At 35.3% G+C, this 23,729-nt stretch overlaps 1 protein-coding gene across 3 annotated transcripts in view; it reads right to left on the bottom strand.

The window, feature by feature from the left end:
* The window catches only part of gnal (guanine nucleotide binding protein (G protein), alpha activating activity polypeptide, olfactory type), a 139,809-nt gene extending 118,367 nt beyond the window's left edge, over positions 1 to 21,442 (bottom strand). For all 3 annotated transcript variants that reach the window (XM_016504839.1, XM_016504840.1, XM_016504841.1), the window contains exons 1-4: positions 20,942 to 21,442; positions 20,681 to 20,753; positions 19,925 to 19,979; positions 19,686 to 19,805 (exon numbers count right to left, since the gene is read on the bottom strand). In XM_016504839.1, the coding sequence (XP_016360325.1) occupies positions 19,686 to 19,805; positions 19,925 to 19,979; positions 20,681 to 20,753; positions 20,942 to 21,080 (387 nt within the window). In that variant the 5' untranslated portion in view covers positions 21,081 to 21,442. The remainder of the gene's footprint in view (positions 1 to 19,685; positions 19,806 to 19,924; positions 19,980 to 20,680; positions 20,754 to 20,941) is intronic.
* Positions 21,443 to 23,729: the final 2,287 nt, after the last annotated feature.

Here is a 23,729-nt window from a genome sequence, read left to right as displayed (position 1 = left end):
CCACGAGGGCCCCTTAGAACGTTTTTTTAAATCCATGTTATGGTAAGTGTGCACGTGAAGTCTTTGTACACTTTCTAAAATCCACACTGTGGTAAGTTTGCACGCTAGTACTTTGCATTATTTCTAAAATACTGTATGGTGAGGGCTTCGTGCCCTTTCTTGAGCTGGTTAAGCCCCGGTTCCACCTTGGGCACCACTCCACCTTGTATCCTCCGGATACCCATTTTTAACAGGGTGTTGCTACTAGGGGTCTGTTGAGACAGTTCCTTCAGCATATGCAGAGCATGCGGTAGCCCCTGTGTGACAGGCCAAGACTTAGTATGATTCTAGGCTCTTGGTCGTATTCCCTTAAAGGAATCTATTCCTGATTCCAAGCCTTGAGCTCTACCCCGGGCCCAGGAGTTCTGGCCCTAACAGGTAAGTTTTTGGGGTATGTAGTCTAGGCCTTTGGCCGTAGGGGATAATGTCACTGACAGCTGTCTTAACGTCCCAGGGGTAACTCCCATGGCTATGGTAGAGTTGGTACTTAGTGCTCGCCATGGTTTCTGGCATGCACTCCCCTCAGCATGGTGACGTGGGTATATCGTTCCCCATAGCGACCCCTAGAGGACGCAGTTCGATAGAGGACGCAGTGTCTCGTTCCCTACTCAGGGAACCATGGTTACATGCGTAACCTGAGATGTTTTTACATAAACTTATAAATCTAATTATAAAATTATATTTAAAATAAAATTATTCCAATTCACTGTTGAAATATAATCATTTACACTGTGGCTGTCTTAACTTATTTTCATGCAAGATTTATTTAAACATGCATTAAATAATTAAGACATCCCTATTAAGCTACGTAAAATATTATGAATGTATAGGGCAATATAATGCATATATTTAGCGAAATGCTCTTAATTTCTCTAGTGAACTAATGAGCTGTTGACACTAGGGGTGTAACGGTAGACCAGGGGTCGGCAACCCATGGCTCCCGAGCCGCATGTGGCTCTTTCATCCCTCTGCGGTGGATCCCTGTAGCGTGGGTGTACAATACGCAGGGGAGGTGTCCCCCCGACTTTTAATAAAACCTAAACTCTTCCCATGCACTTTTTCTCGGGCAGGTGTGTTCACGTAGAGGTTTTGAAGGGCCAATGAGAATAAATCTAGATTTAAATTAAAAGAGACAAGATAGTCACGTTGTTTTGGACATGTTTTATTCTTATCCAAAACTAGGTAAACATCACGGAGCGCTGAACACTCTCATGCGCTGTATGTTTCATTCATACTCGAAGCCGGAGGGCGCTCTCGTACAGAAAGTCCAAAACGGACTCATATGATAGAAGTAACTTCTGACGCCAGGAAATCCCTAATATGGACAAAGGCGTCCCACTATCGCTGTAGCTAAGCTGAATAACAAGCATGAACCTTAACTGATGAAACGTGAAGACAATAAACGATTGCGACAATATATAGTTTGTGTGTTTTTGTCAAGTCTTTTATATGAATGATACAGTGGTAATTGACATAGCATTAATTACAGTACAGAAGCTATAAAATATATGTTCTGCCTTATTCTGTGATAAAAATGGAAAAAGTGTTTGTAGTACATTAACTATTATACTGATCGTACAATCATAACCATAAAATTGTCATTAGTAAAATATATATCAAAAATATTATAGAAGACAAATTATTGTTTTTTGCCTAGCAGTGTATTTTATTTCTTAACCAATTAAAAGAGATAGGAAAGTTTTTTTTTTGTCAATTAGACATACATACATAAATATTATTAGGCCTATTATTATTATTACTAATATTATTATTATTATTACTACATTTGACATTTCTGTCCCCCTCACTTCTGAAATGATTGCTACTCCCCTGCCCTGTAACATAACTGAATATAACACTTTAGCTATATGCCGTGTTATCTTTATTTGGGGATCAAATATTTTGTGGCTCCACGTGAATTTTATTCGGTGGGAAAGGGGCCAAAATGGCTCTTTTGTTGAAGGTTGCAGACCCCTGCGGTAGACAAACATGACCGTTCGGTACGTACCTCGGTTCTGACATCACAATTCGGTACGGTATATATATTAAACAGTGGTTTACTGAACAGATTACTTTTTCTTTAAATAAATTAAATTATAATTTTAATTTCTTTAGGGATAAAAATCTACCTCAGCTTATGCTCTTAACTATAGGGAGCCCTTTTATGTTACTATAAGGTTACAATTAACAACATTGCCTAAACTTCAATTTAATTACTATTTATTTGTAAAGATAATAATCAACACTCAACTTAAAAATTATGCAAACATGTAAACTGCACATAATGCAGTTTTTAAATTAACTACTAAATTATAAAAATTCTATTTGTTGTTGAAATATAGGCTATTAATTTACACAGTGGCTCTCATAAATTGTTTCGTGGCAGATTTATTTAAACAGTCTAACATTTTCTGAAATGCTCTTCTCTAGACTTAATTTATAGCGAATGAGCTGTGGACACTGATGACTTGCCTGAGGTAAATGAAATGCTACTTGACATTTTGTTTACAAGCAGTTTTATTGACGTCTTTCCGCAGTTGAAACACTGATTGAGCGATTACATGAGGCATGAGATGTTCATTCATGTTTATTTTGCATTAAAACTAGTAGTAAAGAGGACGGAATGATCGCACTCACTCACGCTCCACGTTGCCGTTTGAACTGAGGCATTTATATGCGATCGGTCGCGTCACATCAAAGAGCGCCAAGACGGCATTTATTGTTTGAATTTCCTGAAAAAAAATGGACATAATTTGAAAGATGAGACTTTGTTTCTTATCAAGAGTAATAATATAACTGGAAGTTTCCAATGAAGTTCCACTCGTGCAGTGGTTAAAACAATGCTGAAAATCTTTGGTTTACACCCCTAGTGGACACTGATGTTATATAAAGTTATGTGACATTGTTTACAAGCTGTTTTATTGATGTCTTTCTGCAGTTGAGATTTTCATTCATGTTTATTTCATGCTAATACTAGTAGTAAAAAGGATGGAATGATCATGTTTACTCATGCTCTGCAGTGCAATGAACTGAGGCACATCTGTCACAAGCATCAAAAGGGCTTTTATTGTTTAATTTCCTGATAAAATAGACAGAATTTGTTCAAATATATATACGTAAAACTGAGTTTCAAATTAATTTCCGGACATGCAGTGGTTAAAAAAGCTGTATTTTTTTGGTATATACACATACCAAACTGAAAGCCCAGTACAAATACGTTTACCGTTACACCCCTAATTAAAGTATCACAAACACAACGCACTGCCAGTCTTCCAGGTGAAGATACTTTATGATGAAGAAGTTCTTCCTCTACGTTTCATCCTGCCCTCACTGTGCATGTTCTCTTTTGGTAGACACATGCGTTTGGTTCAGAAAGATGGACGACCCCATCAGCCCTTATCTGTTAGTGCTTGGTCTGTGTGTTTACTAACAAAAATCAATACACCATTACATAAAGAGCCTAATTAATGGAGATAGCACTGCAGCCCAAACACACACACACACACACACACACACACACACACACACACATGCACACACCCCATCATATACTATTTATTTGTAAAGATAATAATCAACACTCAACTTAAAAATTATGCAAACATGTAAACTGCACATAATGCAGTTTTTAAATTAACTACTAAATTATAAAAATTCTATTTGTTGTTGAAATATAGGCTATTAATTTACACAGTGGCTCTCATAAATTGTTTCGTGGCAGATTTATTTAAACAGTCTAACATTTTCTGAAATGCTCTTCTCTAGACTTAATTTATAGCGAATGAGCTGTGGACACTGATGACTTGCCTGAGGTAAATGAAATGCTACTTGACATTTTGTTTACAAGCAGTTTTATTGACGTCTTTCCGCAGTTGAAACACTGATTGAGCGATTACATGAGGCATGAGATGTTCATTCATGTTTATTTTGCATTAAAACTAGTAGTAAAGAGGACGGAATGATCGCACTCACTCACGCTCCACGTTGCCGTTTGAACTGAGGCATTTATATGCGATCGGTCGCGTCACATCAAAGAGCGCCAAGACGGCATTTATTGTTTGAATTTCCTGAAAAAAAATGGACATAATTTGAAAGATGAGACTTTGTTTCTTATCAAGAGTAATAATATAACTGGAAGTTTCCAATGAAGTTCCACTCGTGCAGTGGTTAAAACAATGCTGAAAATCTTTGGTTTACACCCCTAGTGGACACTGATGTTATATAAAGTTATGTGACATTGTTTACAAGCTGTTTTATTGATGTCTTTCTGCAGTTGAGATTTTCATTCATGTTTATTTCATGCTAATACTAGTAGTAAAAAGGATGGAATGATCATGTTTACTCATGCTCTGCAGTGCAATGAACTGAGGCACATCTGTCACAAGCATCAAAAGGGCTTTTATTGTTTAATTTCCTGATAAAATAGACAGAATTTGTTCAAATATATATACGTAAAACTGAGTTTCAAATTAATTTCCGGACATGCAGTGGTTAAAAAAGCTGTATTTTTTTGGTATATACACATACCAAACTGAAAGCCCAGTACAAATACGTTTACCGTTACACCCCTAATTAAAGTATCACAAACACAACGCACTGCCAGTCTTCCAGGTGAAGATACTTTATGATGAAGAAGTTCTTCCTCTACGTTTCATCCTGCCCTCACTGTGCATGTTCTCTTTTGGTAGACACATGCGTTTGGTTCAGAAAGATGGACGACCCCATCAGCCCTTATCTGTTAGTGCTTGGTCTGTGTGTTTACTAACAAAAATCAATACACCATTACATAAAGAGCCTAATTAATGGAGATAGCACTGCAGCCCAAACAAACACACACACACACACACACACACACACACACACACACACACACACACACACACACACACAGAAGCTCACCTGGCAGGCTGCTAAGGGTCAGGTGGGCTGATGGTCGCTGTGTCACTGTGGTCATAAACTTTGACCCTGATGTATTATATGAATGGGGCATGGCTCTTGCTTCTGAGGGAGAGACAGACAGTAGACAAAACTGGCTCACTCTTTAATAACACACAATGTTTACAGGGTTTATGATGTTTATCATCTGTATAATGACAATCACCATCATCTTCACCATCATCAAACAGCTGAGAAAAAGAGTCCAATAATGCTTAGAGTTCTGTGTGTGTCTCCTCTGTCAGCTGGCTGCCACTTTGAACTCTGATTGAATCAGCTGTATAAAACTCATGACAGCCCGACCGCTCTCTGCGACTCAATAGAGAGAGATTTTAATTAAATAGCAGCAGCAAACACACACACACACAAATATACACGTGGCTGTGCACACTCATGCCATCTCCCCTATAGCACTAGTTACAAAATACAAACTATTTTGGTTCTGAAAGAAGCATTTATTTAGAAATCATACATAACTTCTTATCAGCAATAGCTGAAACGCTTTCCTTATGCATTGCATAGTGCTCTTTCACTACTAAAGTATTTTGCTATAAAAAACTGTCTACATCTGTTCTTACATGCAAATATTATACATTCCATAAGATATTTTAAGAAGTTAATTTAGCCATGAAGCACTTTATAGCATGATATGACTGGGCCATACATACAGTATACTTTTGTATTTGCTTGTATCATTAAATCATTCAGAAATTAATTAAAATGGTAATCTCAACAATCTCAAACAGCCATCGGTAACAATATGATTCAAAAGTGATCTACAGAAACAGTCTAGGCAGATTATTCAGTTAAATAATTAAGGCATATTTTCTGCTGTTTTCAGTAATGAACACAAAACTGACAATTAATTTATCCCACATAAATGCACAGCTATGAAGCGGTTCCAGGTCTGTCAATACCGTTACAGTTCCATATCACTTTGCCAAAATATGAAGGTCCTGACAGCCTACAACAGCAAACGAACCTAAACCCAAAAAGAAACTAACATAACAAACAAATATGATAAACAACAGAATAAACATGATTTTTGACCACAAATTTACCTTTTATTATCTATGGAAATCTTTCTCCTCCTCTCTCTCTTTGCACGCACACTCATAATGTAGAGACACACACTTGCACACAGACAGAAATATACACATGCACAGAAGCTTGTTGTCAGTTCTAGCTGACCCGCAAATTTTTATTTATTTTTTTTCAATAAAGTGGTTCACAAATGAAAAGCTACATGACATTTCTCAGTATCAATGTGGTAACATCGTTTTTAGAACAGTTAAACTTACAGCTACTCTATAATTAGAGATGCTGCTCCCGAACGCTGTTAAGAGATTCACTAAAATACTAGCTCTAAAATGGCATTTTGGAATTAGCAATGGGAGCTTAGATGAGATGTGTAAGAAATTAGTTTTACACGTCGTCAATTAATCCTTACATAATAATTTTCATTCATATCAACAATTTATTTCCTGTCCTCAAATTTGATTGGCCAAGCAGCACTACTGTATATAATATAGATATAGATATTTAAATATATATTAAATAATACAGAGTGTAACAGCACTGGGCGGTTTCACTATTGAATTCGACCGGCTGTGTTTTTAAAAGTTTCAAAATTACATTACATTTAGTCATTTAGCAGACGCTTTTATCCAAAGCGATTTGCTTGTATCATTAAATCATTCAGAAATTAATTAAAATGGTAATCTCAACAATCTCAAACAGCCATCGGTAACAATATGATTCAAAAGTGATCTACAGAAACAGTCTAGGCAGATTATTCAGTTAAATAATTAAGGCATATTTTCTGCTGTTTTCAGTAATGAACACAAAACTGACAATTAATTTATCCCACATAAATGCACAGCTATGAAGCGGTTCCAGGTCTGTCAATACCGTTACAGTTCCATATCACTTTGCCAAAATATGAAGGTCCTGACAGCCTACAACAGCAAACGAACCTAAACCCAAAAAGAAACTAACATAACAAACAAATATGATAAACAACAGAATAAACATGATTTTTGACCACAAATTTACCTTTTATTATCTATGGAAATCTTTCTCCTCCTCTCTCTCTTTGCACGCACACTCATAATGTAGAGACACACACTTGCACACAGACAGAAATATACACATGCACAGAAGCTTGTTGTCAGTTCTAGCTGACCCGCAAATTTTTATTTATTTTTTTTCAATAAAGTGGTTCACAAATGAAAAGCTACATGACATTTCTCAGTATCAATGTGGTAACATCGTTTTTAGAACAGTTAAACTTACAGCTACTCTATAATTAGAGATGCTGCTCCCGAACGCTGTTAAGAGATTCACTAAAATACTAGCTCTAAAATGGCATTTTGGAATTAGCAATGGGAGCTTAGATGAGATGTGTAAGAAATTAGTTTTACACGTCGTCAATTAATCCTTACATAATAATTTTCATTCATATCAACAATTTATTTCCTGTCCTCAAATTTGATTGGCCAAGCAGCACTACTGTATATAATATAGATATAGATATTTAAATATATATTAAATAATACAGAGTGTAACAGCACTGGGCGGTTTCACTATTGAATTCGACCGGCTGTGTTTTTAAAAGTTTCAAAATTACATTACATTTAGTCATTTAGCAGACGCTTTTATCCAAAGCGACTTACAAATGAGAACTATGGAAGCAATAAAAATCAACAAGAGACCAATGATATGCAAGTGCTATAACAAGTCTCAGTTACACTGTAAAAAATGAGTGTAATTTTAAATGTAAAATATTGTAAAAACGCTACAGAAAGTTTTTTTTAATGTTAACAGTAAGTTCCCGTACTATATACAGGGAAAAACTGTAAAAGATCTAACCAGACATTTCATGTAAATTTACAGTAAAATGCTGTTAATTGTATAATTTAAGTAAAAAAGAACAAATCAACATATAATTTACAGTAAAAAACTGTAAACAGATATTCCCAGAATTCCCTGTGTGACACTCTACATTTGAAAGTATTTTGTTTAAATAATAATTCTTAATAGTTTTGTCATGTTTGTTATTAGTTATGTACATGTGGGTTTATGTTACATCTGGTGTTTAATGTCTGACAGCCTCTGTAGTTTCATTCAGACACTTGTTAGCAACTTACCTTTTCAAGTAAAAGCTTTGGAAAAAAAATGTGTTATTGTTTTCACATGAATTCAAAATATGATTTTCGAAAACAAATTTAAATGACCAAAAACATACAGTTAGGTCCATTTATATTTGGACACTGACACAAGTTTCATAATTCTGGGTTTGTATATGCCATCAGAATAGAATTTCAATAAAACAATCAAGATGGGGTGGAACAAGAATATCCTGTGAAACGTTTAGGAAAAACAGTAGAAAAAAAGACATTTCATATAATTTTACAGTAAAATGCTGTAACAAACAACAAATCAACGTATAATTTACAGTAAAAAACTCTGAACTGATATACTCAGAATTCCCTGCATGACATTCCACATTTGAAAGTATTTTCTTTAAATAATCATGTTTCTTAATAGTTTTGTCATGTTTGTTATCAGTTATGTACATGTGGGTTTATGTTACATCTTCTGTTGTTTAATGAATGTTTATTGCATTATTTAAGTGTCGTGTGCTACCATGATGGTGTTTAGTGTTTGCGTGAAAGACTCTGTCCTTCTATATATTAGTATACACTTCAGGTTGTGGAAAAGCTTCTTGTGATGAACTGATTCTTCATATTGCTGTCTCTTTTACCACCTGCATTATTATGGTGGTTGTCAATTTATGTTAAAGAACCAAAACAGATTTTTAGTAGCAGTGTGCATTGTTGAATTTAATCATTTACACTCAAATTTTCTTGTTTGTAAATTACAGTTTTATACTGTCAAATTTACAGTTTGTTCTGTAAATGTTTTTACAATTGTTCTATATTTTTTACAAAATTATTCTGGCAACCACAGCTGCCAAAATTATTTTGTATTTTGTAAAAACTACAGATATTGTTTACAGTGTAGCTTAACGCAGTACACGTAACAAGGTTGTTTTTTTAAATTATATAATAAATAAAAAGAAAACAGAATAGAAAAAGAATAAAGCAAGCTAGTGTTAGAAGCCTTTTTTTCTTTTGTTAATTGTATAATAAATAAAAAGAAAACAAATAGATAGAATATAAAAAGATTAGAGAAGCTAGTGTTTTTTTAAAGAAAACAAGCAGTTAGTAAATGAATAGAGTGCAAGTATAAAAGGGGCAAGTTTTTTTTTTTTTTTTAAGAATATAATTAGAATAGAGAATGCTAGAGTTAGAGGTCACATAAAGATGGAAGAGATGTGTTTTTAGCCGATTCTTGAAGATGGCTAAGGACTCAGCCTGGACAGAACAAGAGCTTGAACAAGGAGTTGTGAAGCATGTTCCGAAAGAAAGGGCCTGATTTCTTGATGTTGAATAAAGCAAATCCGCAGGACCGGGCAATTATAATATGTGTGTTGTGAAAAAATAAGCATGTTGCATTGCTATAACTGAAAAAAAATGCATTGAATTAACAGTGCTTGTATTTTAATGCATTGTACTTTCATTATTATAATGTCTGAAATTCAACATTGTTGCACATTTAAGCTGTAAATATTTCAATAATACTTCATACATATTTCCATTATTAAAAATTCAATAATCCATATTCATCTTCCAGACGTCCAAGACATTCAGTCAGTCTAAAAATACAACCTATAATATTTGACAGGAAATTTTTGGTCCATTTTTATTTTGCTTTACAAATTCAATACAGTGGTTCAAATTCTGCAGAATATTCAACATTGCACATGCAACTGCAGGAATAGCAGTGAAGTACCAATGCATAATCTACATCTGCTGATAGTCGGCTCACCATCACGTGGTGCAAGCGGGTGTTGACGAAGTCCCAAGCAACAGGTAGAGCAAGTAATTTATTGAGAAAACCTAATTTGCAGAAATGGACCAAGCAGTAAGTATGTTTTGATTATCAGGGCCAGTAGAGATATATATATATGCGGAAAAGCTGATAAAGACAAAAAAGCTGGACTTACATTTAATTCAATGTCTTCATGGTTACTTTCACCGTGTGCATCTTAGCAGCTTTCCCTACCACGAAGGGATTTATAACATTATTCCCCCCCAACATTGATGTACGGATCAAATTTTACATCTGAGGAAAACATACATGTTGCTAAGTTTCCTTAAAGCTAGGGTAGGCTGTTTTTGCACTACTAGTGTCATCTAGTGGAACTACAAAATGCACCTTTGGCATGTCATGTCTCCTCATCTCAAACATCACAAACACAGCCCTTATGGCTCTATAAAAGTGAAGGCATGTCTCAACTGGTAAAAGTAGACTACTTTCAATAATAGGTCCGACTCCAGCATATTAGGAATACTTTTAAGTTGAAGTTTAGCTTACCTGTTGAGAAGAAACTACACAAGTTTATTATATTGACTGAAATCCAAACATTCCATCAAATTCCTCCTTGTGAAAACACTGCAAATGTTTACCCTTGTTTTACCCACTTGTCTGTCTCTGTGAATTATGTCAAGTCTTCAAATTTAGGCTTGCACATCTGCAACGGAATTTGAATTTCTTTTTACACACTGGCTAAACACCCTATAGATCTGCCTGCTACAGTATCCATGCCCCAAACTCTCACTATTGGCTGCGTGGAGGTATGCAAATACATAGGCTGACAGGCAAGGTAGGACATCCTATCACTGTATTTTGAATGCACTGACTGGACAGTCATTTTATGGTCCTCAGAATTTGAACGTAACACACAAAGTTAAACACTAAGCGTTTTCCTCAGAAATCTGTTAGGGTTAAAGAAAACGCTTAACGCAGCTCAATGGATTAACACAGTGATATTAAAAGACCTCAGTATACACCTTACTGATGATTCAAACTATATAAATCAAGATGATGAGCCCAGAATATGCAAAACAGCACATTAAAGGGGTCATGAACTGAGAAATCAAAATTCCCTTGATCTTTTGACATATCAGAGATCACCTTACTATAAAAAACATTCTGTAAGTTTAAGAACTCAAAACTTTCTAATTAGTCTAAAAACAGCTTATTTTAAAGCCAATCTGCCAAAACGACTGTGGAATGTGTCGTAATAGAGCGGGTAAACCACGCCTCCGCAGAAGATGATCAACGCCTGCTTCTACATAACTGCCTGTTTAGCTCCGCCCACTGATTCGCACACGTAGTGTAAATAATGAGAGAGACGAATGCAGGTCTACACAGAAACCAAACAATAAAGATGGCTCCAAAGATAACAAGATGCTGTGCGGTGCCAAATTGTGGACAAGTACAGTCTTTGCATAACCTTCCATCAGATCCCAACATTAGGAAAGAGTGGATTAGCTTTATTTTTTTTTATTAAGTTCCAGACCGTGTCAGTAAAAGGTTGGTCAGTTGTTCCCTTCATTTCACCGCAGATTCGTTTACAAACAAGCCACAATTCGACACTGGATTTTCTGAAAGACTGAAATTAAAAGACAATTCTGTGCCAACTGTATTGATATCTGCAGATGAAACTTTTTTTGTAGAAGCATTTTTTAAATTTGAACTAGCACCATATGACTACACCACGTTATGTACAAGAATCTGCAAAAGACACCGGCACAAGTGGAATGTACAAAACATGGTGACATTAATTTTTAAGTAAATATAATGGGTGATATATTGCGTCGCCAAAAATTATTGAGGTCATGTACATATATTGCGCGATAAGTCGATTTATTGATTATTGCGACAGGCCTAATTGGATCTGACAGTAATGTCACACCACACAAGTGTGAGTAAATGTTTTTATTACGATGTCACTATTGCTTTGTCTGTCATTACAGATAGTTTGACATGAACTGAGTATTTATGCATTTTTGACCTAATCACAGAAGCATCCATCTGTGAAGGATGTGGGCTGTCAAACATACACAACTGTTAGCCAATCATAGCGGTGGGCGTTTACTTCTGAGTCTACAATCTGCCATGCCTATTCAAACAGAGCGTTCTGATGAGAGGGGGTCAAAACAGGACAGAAAATAGCCTATTACTGCTAAAATATGTTTTTTTGATGTAAAAATCTTGATAGCATTATAAGTGGACCTCAGAGAACTGTACAAAATAATAAAAAAGGCAGTTCATGACCCCTTTAAGCATTTTAGCATTTAATCAAACATACACAACTGTTAGCCAATCATAGCAGTGGGTGTTTACTTCCGAGTCTACAATCAGCCACACCTATTCAAACAGAGCGTTCTGATGAGTCAAAAACAGAACAGAAAATTGCCTATTACTTCTAAAATATGTTTTTTTGATGTAAAAATCTTGATAGCATTATAAGTGGACCTCAGAGAACTGTACAAAATAATAAAAAAGGCAGTTCATGACCCCTTTAAGCATTTTAGCATTTAAAAGCGTGTTTGACGTGCAAAAACAACATTAGAGTGAGTTAACTACATTTCTTTGGATGAGCTGACTTTAGTGAATAGTAATTTTGTCACGCTTTACGATTACTATGGCAACATCCGTCCATGACACGAGCACCACCTTGACTGTACAAAACACATCCAAAATGAGACAAAGCGGCTAGCGCGCGGTGTTTTCTCCGCTTGCCGTGTCCTGTGTAAAAGGGGCTTTATGGGATTGATTGCATTGCATTGCTCATCTGAAGCGCATGCGCGCTGGAGCGGCTCGTCAAAGTAAAGTGCAAAGATCATTTAAATCACCATATCGCATTTAGTTTTGAGAAGTATAAAGTTTCAAAGCATTTTAGATTGTTTCTTCTTATTGTGTACGTTCATAGAGGGAGAGACGGGACATACAGTAGTGTGCACCGGTGGCTCGTCTGTACAAAAGATCCAACAAATGAATGCACTGAAAACGCAGATGGACAAAAATAAAGTTTACAGAGTTTCAATGATGATTACAAAGAACAGGTTTCCTCAAATCCAGCACTTGGAGAGTCATTGTCCTGCGGAAAAAAAACTCAACAGCCTGTAGCTTTCTAGTAACTCTGAAAACCTTCTTTTCAACCATTAATGAAACTAACTAAAACTAAACTGAAATTATAGGAAATGTGAAAACAATATTAAAATAAAAACTAATTTAAAAATTCAAAACTATAATATCCTTGTTTTCAAGTAGTGCTTACTGCAGAGCTGAATGACATCCAGCTCCCCCTCTCTGGACATAATGGGTAGAGTTATGTTTAGAGATAGGGTCATGGTTAAAGTTAGGGTGTGGTTGGTCTAGCTCCACCCATTACGTCCAGCAAAGGGGAGCTGGATGTCAAGCTCCACCCATTGGCTTTGCAGTGAGCTGCCTCTCAGCATTTTCCCATAAAGAAAACACTTTTTAACACGGTTTATTGCCTCAAGCAGTGATAATAAATGACCAAATTCAGCATCTTAATAATAAAACCTACTATGTACAGTTAAGAAGATTGGCCCAGAATATTAACACAACGCCCAAAGTTTAATGTTAAAGGTGACATATCATGAAAATCTGACTTTTCCAGGTTTTAAGTGCTAAAATCAGGTCTCCGGTGCATCTACCAACCAAGGAAACCTGAAAAAGATTAACCCAGTAACTTTGTTTTGGTAAGCCTTTTTCTGCAAGCGTCTGAAAAAACGAGCGCGACTGATTTCGCTCCTCTAGTGACGTTGCAAAGGGATCTCATCATAACATTACCGCCCCTTAATCTGTAAGTTTCCACCCACGGCGCCATCATTTTGATTTTGCAAGCAACAATGGTGTGTGTACCAGTTCTAACGCCATGGCGAAAGTTCGAGCAAAGCATGCTAACTGTTCTGTCTTTGGCTGCACAGACGAGCCTCAGAGGAGACAACAGGGCAGTGGATTTACTGATTTATTTACTGTATATTGCTGCTGCCACACAGATCTAAAATAAACATGCAATTTATTTCCCAGCTGTTTACTTTCACAGATATAACCGACTGTTTTTGTAACTCATGTGTTTAACGTAAACTTGTGTGTGAAAGAGAACTTAAAAACAGCGTGTTTCTGCTACCACTCAAAATAGGCATTTTCAAAATGATGTAATAAATTATCTGTGGGGTATTTTGAGCTGACACTTCACAGACACATTCTGGGAACACCTGAGACTTATATTACATATTGTAAAAAGGGGCATAATATGTCTCCTTTAAGTATTTTTCTCCCATAGAAAACCATTATAAAGAAAATGCTTAGCATGTAATGCAGCGTTGCGTTCTTCTGGCCTCATCTGATTGCCTGTATCACTAATAAGCTGTATACTGAGTTTGGTCTTTTATTTAATCACTGTCTTAATGCATTAAGCCATTTTATTTTTTAAATAATGTTTTTTTTTATGGAAAAGCACTTTTTGGGCTCATCCGCTTGTTGAATATTATATGCATCATCCATAAGGTGTATGCTGAGTTTGATCTTTTTATATCACTGCATTAGTCCAGTAGGCTTTCCTTTATAACTAGTTTCTATGGGAGGGAAAGCTTACTGTGAAACTTTGCATGTTAGATTATGAGTACATCTGCCTGCCTGTATATAGTATACAGTACATTGTCAATAAGGTGTATACTAAATTCGGCCTTTTTATATCACTATAATAGTCCATTAATCTGATGTTAAGCATTTTACACGTTAAGCGTTGTTGGGGTATCCTGACGTATGACACATGAGGGCAACCACAGTATGAAAGCACATCATTGCACAAGCCATGATATAAAGTTAAGGAAACTAAGAAATCAAGAACAATATATGTTTTCCTCAGATGTAATATTTGATCTGTGCATCAGCAGCGGGGGGAATAATGTTATAAATACCTTCTGTCCCTTCTCGGTAGAGAAAAATGCTTACATATTTTTGCCTGTCGCGATAATTAAATAATCTAATCACGATTATTTGATCGATTATTGTGCTTTTTATACGGCACAACAGGGAGTCATACACCAAAAGAAACAGAAGAGCACCAGTTTGGTTATCATGCACTGTATAGCCTATATCATCTGAAGCCATTCCATATCTTAATGTGAGGGACAGAATTATATTTACATTGTTAAATTTAAGTTTACAGAAATTGATCTTCCTTCTGTTGCAGCTGTCAGTTATTCTCCGCTCAGCATTCAAACAGCACGTCACATTCAGTTATGACAGTCAGCACGGTAAAACTCTCTCTCCAATATGATTAGGGTTGGGTATCATTTGGATTTTATCGATTCCGATTCCGGTTCCGATTCTGCTTATCGATTCCGATTCTTATCGATTCCTAATTCTGATTCCAATAAGATAAAAAAAATTCATTAAACAAATTTTAAGTCAAATATTTAGATGTCAAACATATTTATTCTGTTTTATGTCTATGGTTTTATAAAAAAAAAATAACACTAGAATAATATAAATTTCAAACATTCAATTGTTAAAGACAAGTAAACAAATTAATTAGCAATAGCATAAATAAATAAAACTGAACAAATGTCAGGTACAGAAATTGAAATCAAAAGTTTAAAAACACTGTATAGTTTTCTTTTCATAAATAAAATTTTGTTTAATCCTCATTAAATTTACAAAAGATATTCAGTCAGTTTTCTTTTGTTCTTTGATTAACATTAATGATAGGCAGCACGTTTATTAGATGGCTGTATCTTTAACACCGAACACACACAGATCTAAAAATTACACATGCGTTTTCTTTCTCATCTGTTTAAGTTCACTTAAAACAAAAAAAAAACGGCTGTGTTTATGATGATATACCGACGTACTCGATAAATGTGAAAGAGAAGTCAATTCTGGCCCGGAGCAACCTTTGTGGAAATGCACGGAACAGTTCGAGAATGGACACAGGTCGGGAAACTGCATCGGGACCACTGTTCTCTGTGCTCGTGCTTCAAATGTGTGCGCTGCACGCAAACAGTGTGCAAGTTCTTTCCCTTCCTGCACTTAAATAGTTTAAGATTACATTAAAATGCGAACGCGGGAATTGTTAAGCGGAATCGAAATGCACATGTCTTATCGAATACCCAATTATTGGAAATTTGGAACCGGTTCTCGATACCCAACCCTAAATATGATATATTCCCATTATAATACTTGATGTGTAGATAAAGGTCTGGGGATTCGCATAAAATGACATCTTGCTGGAGTTCATTTCTTTCTCATTTCTCTTCTCTTTGTTTGTACCGTGTGGAGTACAGCGTGCTGTGACTTATGTTGCTTCAAGTGCACTATTCTGCACCCTGGATGTGCATAAGAGCTTTGTGCCGCTCTGTTTGAAGCGTTTCACATTATCAAAGTTTTGCACACAGAAAGATTATTAGAAGCTTTTTTCCCTCATGATTTCTATATTATTTTCATGAATGTATTTTGCAAGAATATAAATAGTTAACAGAATAAACATGTTTAAATTGTATAATGTGCACCAAAGATTTTTTTCAAGATATTGTTTTTGCTGCTAAATTATACAGTCAGCTAGTTTAATTTCATAGTTTATATATTTTTATTCAAATGTAGTGTTTCTCTGTAATGAGGAAGTGAGTATTTAGTGGATTATGTTTAACAAAGGGTTTAAAAAAAGAGTGACCATTAGTTCCACAAACACAGTATTGATATTATGTAGTGGTGTAGAAAAAAGATTGCGCTGGTGTTGGATCGGTATTGGCCGATTCTTAGAATCTGGAATACTCTATGTAATCTTACACTGCAAAATAATAACTCAAAAAAGATTAAAAGATAACAACATAATTCAATATATAATCACAGTTATATAATGAAAGCCATAAAAAAAAACGGAAAATTAATCATGATAATCGGCATAATCATCATAATCGCCAAAGCCCCAAGACAATTAATCGCTATAACCGTGACTATTTTTAGACAATTAATCATCAGCCAGATTTCATAATCGTGACAGCCCTACTTACATGTACACAGTCAAATTAACCCTTACATTTCTTGTCACTCAGTCTACACGCTATTTGTATTTCACTCTTAAGTAATGGTAATGTCTTTCCAAAAGTTACTTTTGTTACAACAGTCAGTAGTAGTTGGAAATTTTCATGCATAAGACACATTAGACAAAGTATTTTTTAAAAATCCTATAGAAAAGGGGGAAAAAAAAATCACTGAATCTAATCTTTGTTAATATTGCATATTGATTTAAGTATCACTGTTTTGAATTAGCAAAAATTGCTTTTGAATTTAACAAAGTCAGGGAATCAAGAATCAAATTAATTAGCTGTCAACCTAAAGATTCACAGCTCTACGTTTAATACATGAAAAATATCATGCCAAGACTACAACACTGCATAATGTATTTTCGTCAGTGATATCATGGTGAACAGGCCTATTGTGAATATGTGTTATATCGGCCAGACCTAAAAATTTTATTATTTTTCTAATGGTGTCTGACATTCCTTTGTACATAACTGCAGGTGAAAGACACTAAAATAATGCTAAAGTTTCTGTAAACACTTAGATATCAGTGTTTACACATATTCTGTGTAAGAATAATTTAATCATCATAACACATTCATGAGTGTTTATTTGTACACCACATCACTGAGTGCATCAAATAAGACAACACATTTGCTTTGAGGTTCATGAGACAAATATGAAAACTGTTCAGAGCAATGGTCTTGTTGCATTTGACCTGAGGCAAACAGTAGTGAGGTCATGGAGACAGTTAGACTCCAATCATAAACAAACCACAAACAAAATGTAAGGATTTGTCACATGGTTTAATGTTGACACAAACATCTCCCTGTAGATCATTACAGTGAAGATCAAAGATCTTGAGGCTATGCTATATTGTGAATGAAGCCACTGCATTTTTAGCTTAACAACACCCTTTAGGCCAGTGGTCTCAAACTCAATTCCTGGGGAGCCACAGCTCTGCACAATTTAGCTCCAACCCTAATCAAACACACCTGATCAAGATCTTCAGGATTACTATAAACCAGAGATTGTCTTACTATTGGGAGATACGAGGGTCTGTATTACTTACTATTGGAGAAAGCATAACGGTCAACTTGGATCACGTGTGCCTTAATAACCATTCACATTCCAGCCTTGATGTCATTGAATTTCAGTCAGAGTTGTGTGACACTCAGTCGCCATTTACGGATACCATAGGAATGAATGAGAAATGCCGTAAGCTGAATCCCCCTTGTCGCAAAAAGTCAATGACTTCTCTTATAAAACGAAACCCTTTATTTCCACATTTTAGCATGCTGTTCTCATTACAGAAATAATGTACTTTTAAAAGAATATACTTAATTGCTATAGTATAGTTAACACATCAAAACTGTTGTACTTGTTGACAAGATTATTTAAACTTGTTGACAAGATTATTTAATATAAAGAATTTTTTCGGTGTAAAAATAGCTAAATCCAAAAGTATTGTTTAGTGTAAAACATGTTGAAGATTAGCCAATAGGCTGTCGATTCATTAAATGATAAGCTGTTTCTTCTATAAAGATGTTTATTCAGCATAGTGAAGCCTCTCCTCCATTGATATCCATGAAAAAAAACGGCCTCTGGTCTCCTTTCCCACATACTGCCAAAGCGGAAGCGTTAGCATTAGCCGTTACTTTTTTGGCTAAAGGTAACTGCTTCCAACATTTCCAAGCAGGTGTGAGTTGGAGCTGGTTGGAGCTAAACTCTGCAGAGCTGTGATCTTCCAGGAATTGAGTTTGAGACCACTGCTTTAGCCATATCTATGTACAGGTTTAATAAAAGTCTTCTGGAGAATCAACCATGCTGGCTTGACTCACAAGAACAAACCTCACTAGATTAATCTGCTCCGTTCATGTGGACGTCTATTTGTAAATTTGAATGTGTGAAAGATTTGGCTGTGTGTACTTTCAATGGATAAACAAAAATAAATAGAAGAAATAGAAATGAAGAAAAATATCTTCATTTGTGCTCCAAAGATGAACAAACGTCTTATAGGTTAATGATGTAAATGATGGATAAAGTAACCCTCTAATTCATGTGTTAATTAAATACATTATTCCACTGTACATATTATACCTACTAAACCTGATCAGTTGTGGATTTAGGAGGAAATTCATATTTTACAAGCATTAAAAGAAATACCCTTGGCCACTGCACATTTGTTTAATGTTAAGTACAGGAATGAGCATGACGTGACATGGTTAATGACTGCAAATGACTTTGAATTTCAATATTTCAATACAGTAAACAATACAGATTTTTCTCTATCATTTATAAATAAGAACGAGAATACACATACAGGAGTTATCAGAATGGACTTGTTGGCTGTTAGTATTTATGCTTGTTTGTCCTGTCTTTGTTTTTTTTTGTAATTTTGTATTTGGCACATGTAAATATCGTCACACTCACATTCTTTACTTGCATAATAATAATAATAATAATAATAATAAAAGAATGTGTGCATATTGTGACTAGTGTTAAAAAGTCAAATAGCATAAAATGAAACCATTGTAATTCATGTCACCAAAAAAAAAAAAAGTTACATTTAACAAACATATTTAATTAATCTGCCCTAGTTAACATGATCTTCGATAATACCAAACAAATGACCCACAATGTTATGACATCGACGTATGTGAAATCAATTTACCTTGAAAATTCTTTTTTTTTTAGCTATTCCACTTAGTGCTGTAACAGATTGAGATGTGGTGTCTTACCTCTGTGTAGTCAAAATCTGAGAGTGGAGCTATACTTTTGATGTACTCAGTTCTAGGCTGATTGGACGGGTTGGCGATTGACACAGGGGGCGTTAAGGTGCTCATAGCAGATACTATCGTCTGGAATATGGAAACAGAGGTGTTAAAGCAGGCTGAATGTGGGATAAATTAAGTCACAGTAATCAGCAAAACACAACTACTAGAGATAAAAAAAAATGTAATTTACAAAAATGACTTACCACAATTGCGTCCTTCACATTTTTCCGAATATCCAATATTTTTTGCTTCTTTTCTCTGAACAGAGAAGGAAGAAAATAGGAGGAAACAACTGTCATTAAAGAATGAATGAGTGTCAAAAAAATTCTCCACAATTTACTAATGTGACTATAATATTACTCAAATTTGGGCCTTATCAATGGCCAAGTTATGATTATAAGCAGTCACATGCCTAAACACAGCACATACTGCACACAGTGTGACCTCATTTCTGGCCATCCTGATAGTGAACATGGAAATAACAGCACAACACTCTGATACATAATCAATCTAGTTATTATCTAACTGTTTTATCTGCCATGAGATAAGGCCCAAAGATACTGTCTATGTAAACAACACAAAAAAATGAGACTACATGAGCCAAAAATGCTGTCTGGGTACGCAGTACAAAAAATGATGCTTAAAATGCTGCACACACCTATCCCAAAAATGTTGTATAGGTGGGCGCTCAAATTTGAGTCTCGAAAAAATTTGCATGCGTCTATGTTGACCAAAAATGAGGCCCAAAATGCTACACACGCCTATGATATCCAAAAATACAGTATAAGTAAGTTAGGCAGCTCACGAGGTTTAGCGACAGCCATTGAAACGCACCGAACGCAGAGGCGTCCGTCAACATTCTAACATCCTCAACATACATAAATGCAGCATCCGTTATAATAAACACAGTAAAGGCCCGGTGTCAGTAAATAACGCTAAGTAAATAAACACACACTCACTCTGCGTTAAAGCCGTTGACGTGCAGGATCCGCATCTGTTTCACTATAGTGCTCTTCCCGGATTCCCCAGCGCCTTAAAAAGCATAGAAAAAAGACATATGATGGTACATAGCTGAAATATGAGTATTTCCAGGGCCATGGAGAAATTATCCATCCATCCATGATGATGATGATGATGAAGATCTATCCATATCTCTGATCGAAGTTTGCTGACACATATCTATCTGTTATTAATGTATCGGTTATAGAATCCTGTCTTACCTAATAAGAGCAGGCGGTGTGTGGCTTTATACGCCTGTCTCTCTTTCTGTAACTGTTTCTCGATCTTTTTATTCGCCTCTCGTTGCGCCTTCTCGTCGATGCGCTGATCTTCTGTCTTGCTGTTACCCAAACATCCCATGTTCAAAAGCCTCTCTCTCCCAAAATACACAGTAAATAATAATAATATCTCAAATATCTCCTGTAATGATGATTTGAAGTGTATCGGGCTGATAAATAGAGCGAGAAATCCGTGCGCCACGGGGAAAAAAAGGTTTCGCTTTGACTCCTTTACACACACGAACGACAGATTCAATCGGATCTTCTCGATATATTCATGATCAAATGTTTGAAAATCAGAGAAGCGGCTGAAACTCAGATAATCTGCCTCTCTCTTCCCTCGCTATTTTGCTGTAATGTGTCTGTGTTTGTGTGTCTTTAACTCAGCACTGCCTCTCTCTGCACTTACAGGAAGTGACACTCCACACTCAACCTGCTGATCCCAGGTCAGCCTCTCATATCACCACTACATCACTGCATTTAAAGCTTATGCAATCACTTCATCATTAAAAAGGCATCATATATAAGTGCGTTTGTTACAGAATCCTCTACTCCAGCTACTTAACAATACAACATAATTATACCATTTTTATTTGATCAAATATCACATTATTTTTGCCAACAGAAATTGTAATTAAAGTAGTAATACATTGTATTAATTAAATTACAACATATACATCATGTGACGTCTTGCCCCAACCTGGTATTTTGTGTTTACATGCAAATATACCGAATGTCATGCAAACTAAGTTTTTGCTTTGCATAACATTGTCAAACCACTGTGCACACCAAAAAAATAAAAATAAAATAAAAAAATAAATAATAGACAGCTACATATTGGTCAAATGTAGGCCTGGTGATGTCATAATAAAAAGGAGGCTAGCAAGTAAAATATAATTATTCATGCAATTAATATATAAATAAACTTTTTGATGACAGTATTATCCACCTCTTGTCCCTACTGCAGCATTAGTCAAATATAAAGATTACTAAAGCATGTGAACATGAAGCATTCAAGTTGACAAATACTTTCTTCAAACTAATTCAACTTTACTGCCTGTTAATGGCTTCAAATGCAAGCACATACACTGTGATATATGTTCTAAATATTTGGAGGATGATACTTATCATACCAGGATACACAGAAATGAAAACAGGCTTGAACAATGGGAAGATTTTTAAATGTAAAATATATGAAAATGAGATGCAAAATTAATCTTAAAGGTTTCAAAGGTCACGAATAGTGACCGGTTAATGCAAATGATGGGTACTGACACATGAGACATGATTTAATACTTGTGTGCAGAATGAAAACTCTACCTTTAATGATAAAGAGCTTGAGTCAAAGTGCCTGAGTCTCCCCCTGGTGGACATTAGGCATGGCAAAATTTGCAATTAACGGACCTTTGTTACGGTGCATTAAACTCAGCTGTTGTTTTTACTATGTCTATGTCCATGGTGTAATTCTAGGTTTATGGGTGTTTTGTTTGAAAACGTGTATAAATAATCATAAGTAAGTATAATATAAATGATAATTACATAAATAATTTCTCAGAAGTTTATAAATAATTTCTCACATTTTTGTGGGTGGTCATGTTCTCTTGGAGGCAGTCTAGTGTTTTTTTTTTTTTTTCTGGGTCTGGGTAATGCACTATACTTTAGTGCTATGACTAACCTATAGTTCTCTGTTGCCTTACCCGGAATCTGCTGAAGCTATTCTTTGCAGGGAGGTGGGGGAGAAATTTGCAATATATAAAATAATGTAATTATCGTGTGACTATTTTATTTTATTTTATTTTTTAAAAATTGTTAGTGCTGAAAAACATTAAAATTATTAATAAATACAAATAATTAATTGTTGGTAATAATGGTAACCTACAAAAATGTTTTCAATCTCTTCAAAGTTTAACTGTATAATTACATAAGAAAATGTGTTAAGTGGAACAGAGCACTTGTCACAATATTTATTCAATGCTACTGAATTTAGTGTGCAGTTAATGTATACCCTGCAGCCTGACATTATATATACATTATAAAGACGTTAGAAAATAATAATAATAACAACAACAACAACAATAATAAAAACATCTTATTTTATGGAAAACTGCAGGGTGGCCTGTTAACAGGGTGGCCTATATCTATAAATCATTCGAAAGGTCTAAGGTTTTATTATAAAATATTATATTATTATAATTATTATTAGGGATGCACCGATACCACTTTTTCCAGTACTCGCCCGATACGATACTTTTATTTTTGGTACTTGCCGATACCGAGTACCGATACCAATATTTTTATTGCATTTGTACATTTTTAAAATATTGGGTACAGAAACCAAAAGAGTATGTATAATGTTAGTTGGTTAACTTAATTTATCAAATAGATACAGTCAAACCAAAATTTATTCAGACACCTTCAACATTTCTCACATTATCACAGTTTATTTGCTATAGTTTAGAACATTGTTTTGCTCTATGTACATCATCTTTAATTTAATAGCATTGGAGCTGCTCCATTGCAGCGGCTTAGTACTGTAGTCACGCACTTTGCTCTAATAATGCAGGGAACCACTCGTTATACAGCTCCTAACTGTGATATTTTCAGAGATAGAAGTCGCGTTTTTTCATCTGAAACGTGCTGCGATTTATATTCCAAAGTCACTCATATAATACAGAAACGCTCATGAAGCAAGCAAAACACGCGCAACGCGTGCACGTATTTGTACTGGTGC

Source organism: Sinocyclocheilus anshuiensis, unplaced genomic scaffold, assembly GCF_001515605.1.
Source record: "Sinocyclocheilus anshuiensis isolate Anshui unplaced genomic scaffold, SAMN03320099.WGS_v1.1 scaffold855, whole genome shotgun sequence".
Classification (NCBI taxonomy): domain Eukaryota; kingdom Metazoa; phylum Chordata; class Actinopteri; order Cypriniformes; family Cyprinidae; genus Sinocyclocheilus; species Sinocyclocheilus anshuiensis.
Note: the sequence above shows the minus strand (reverse complement) of the source record. Positions and strands in the feature narration are given on the sequence as shown.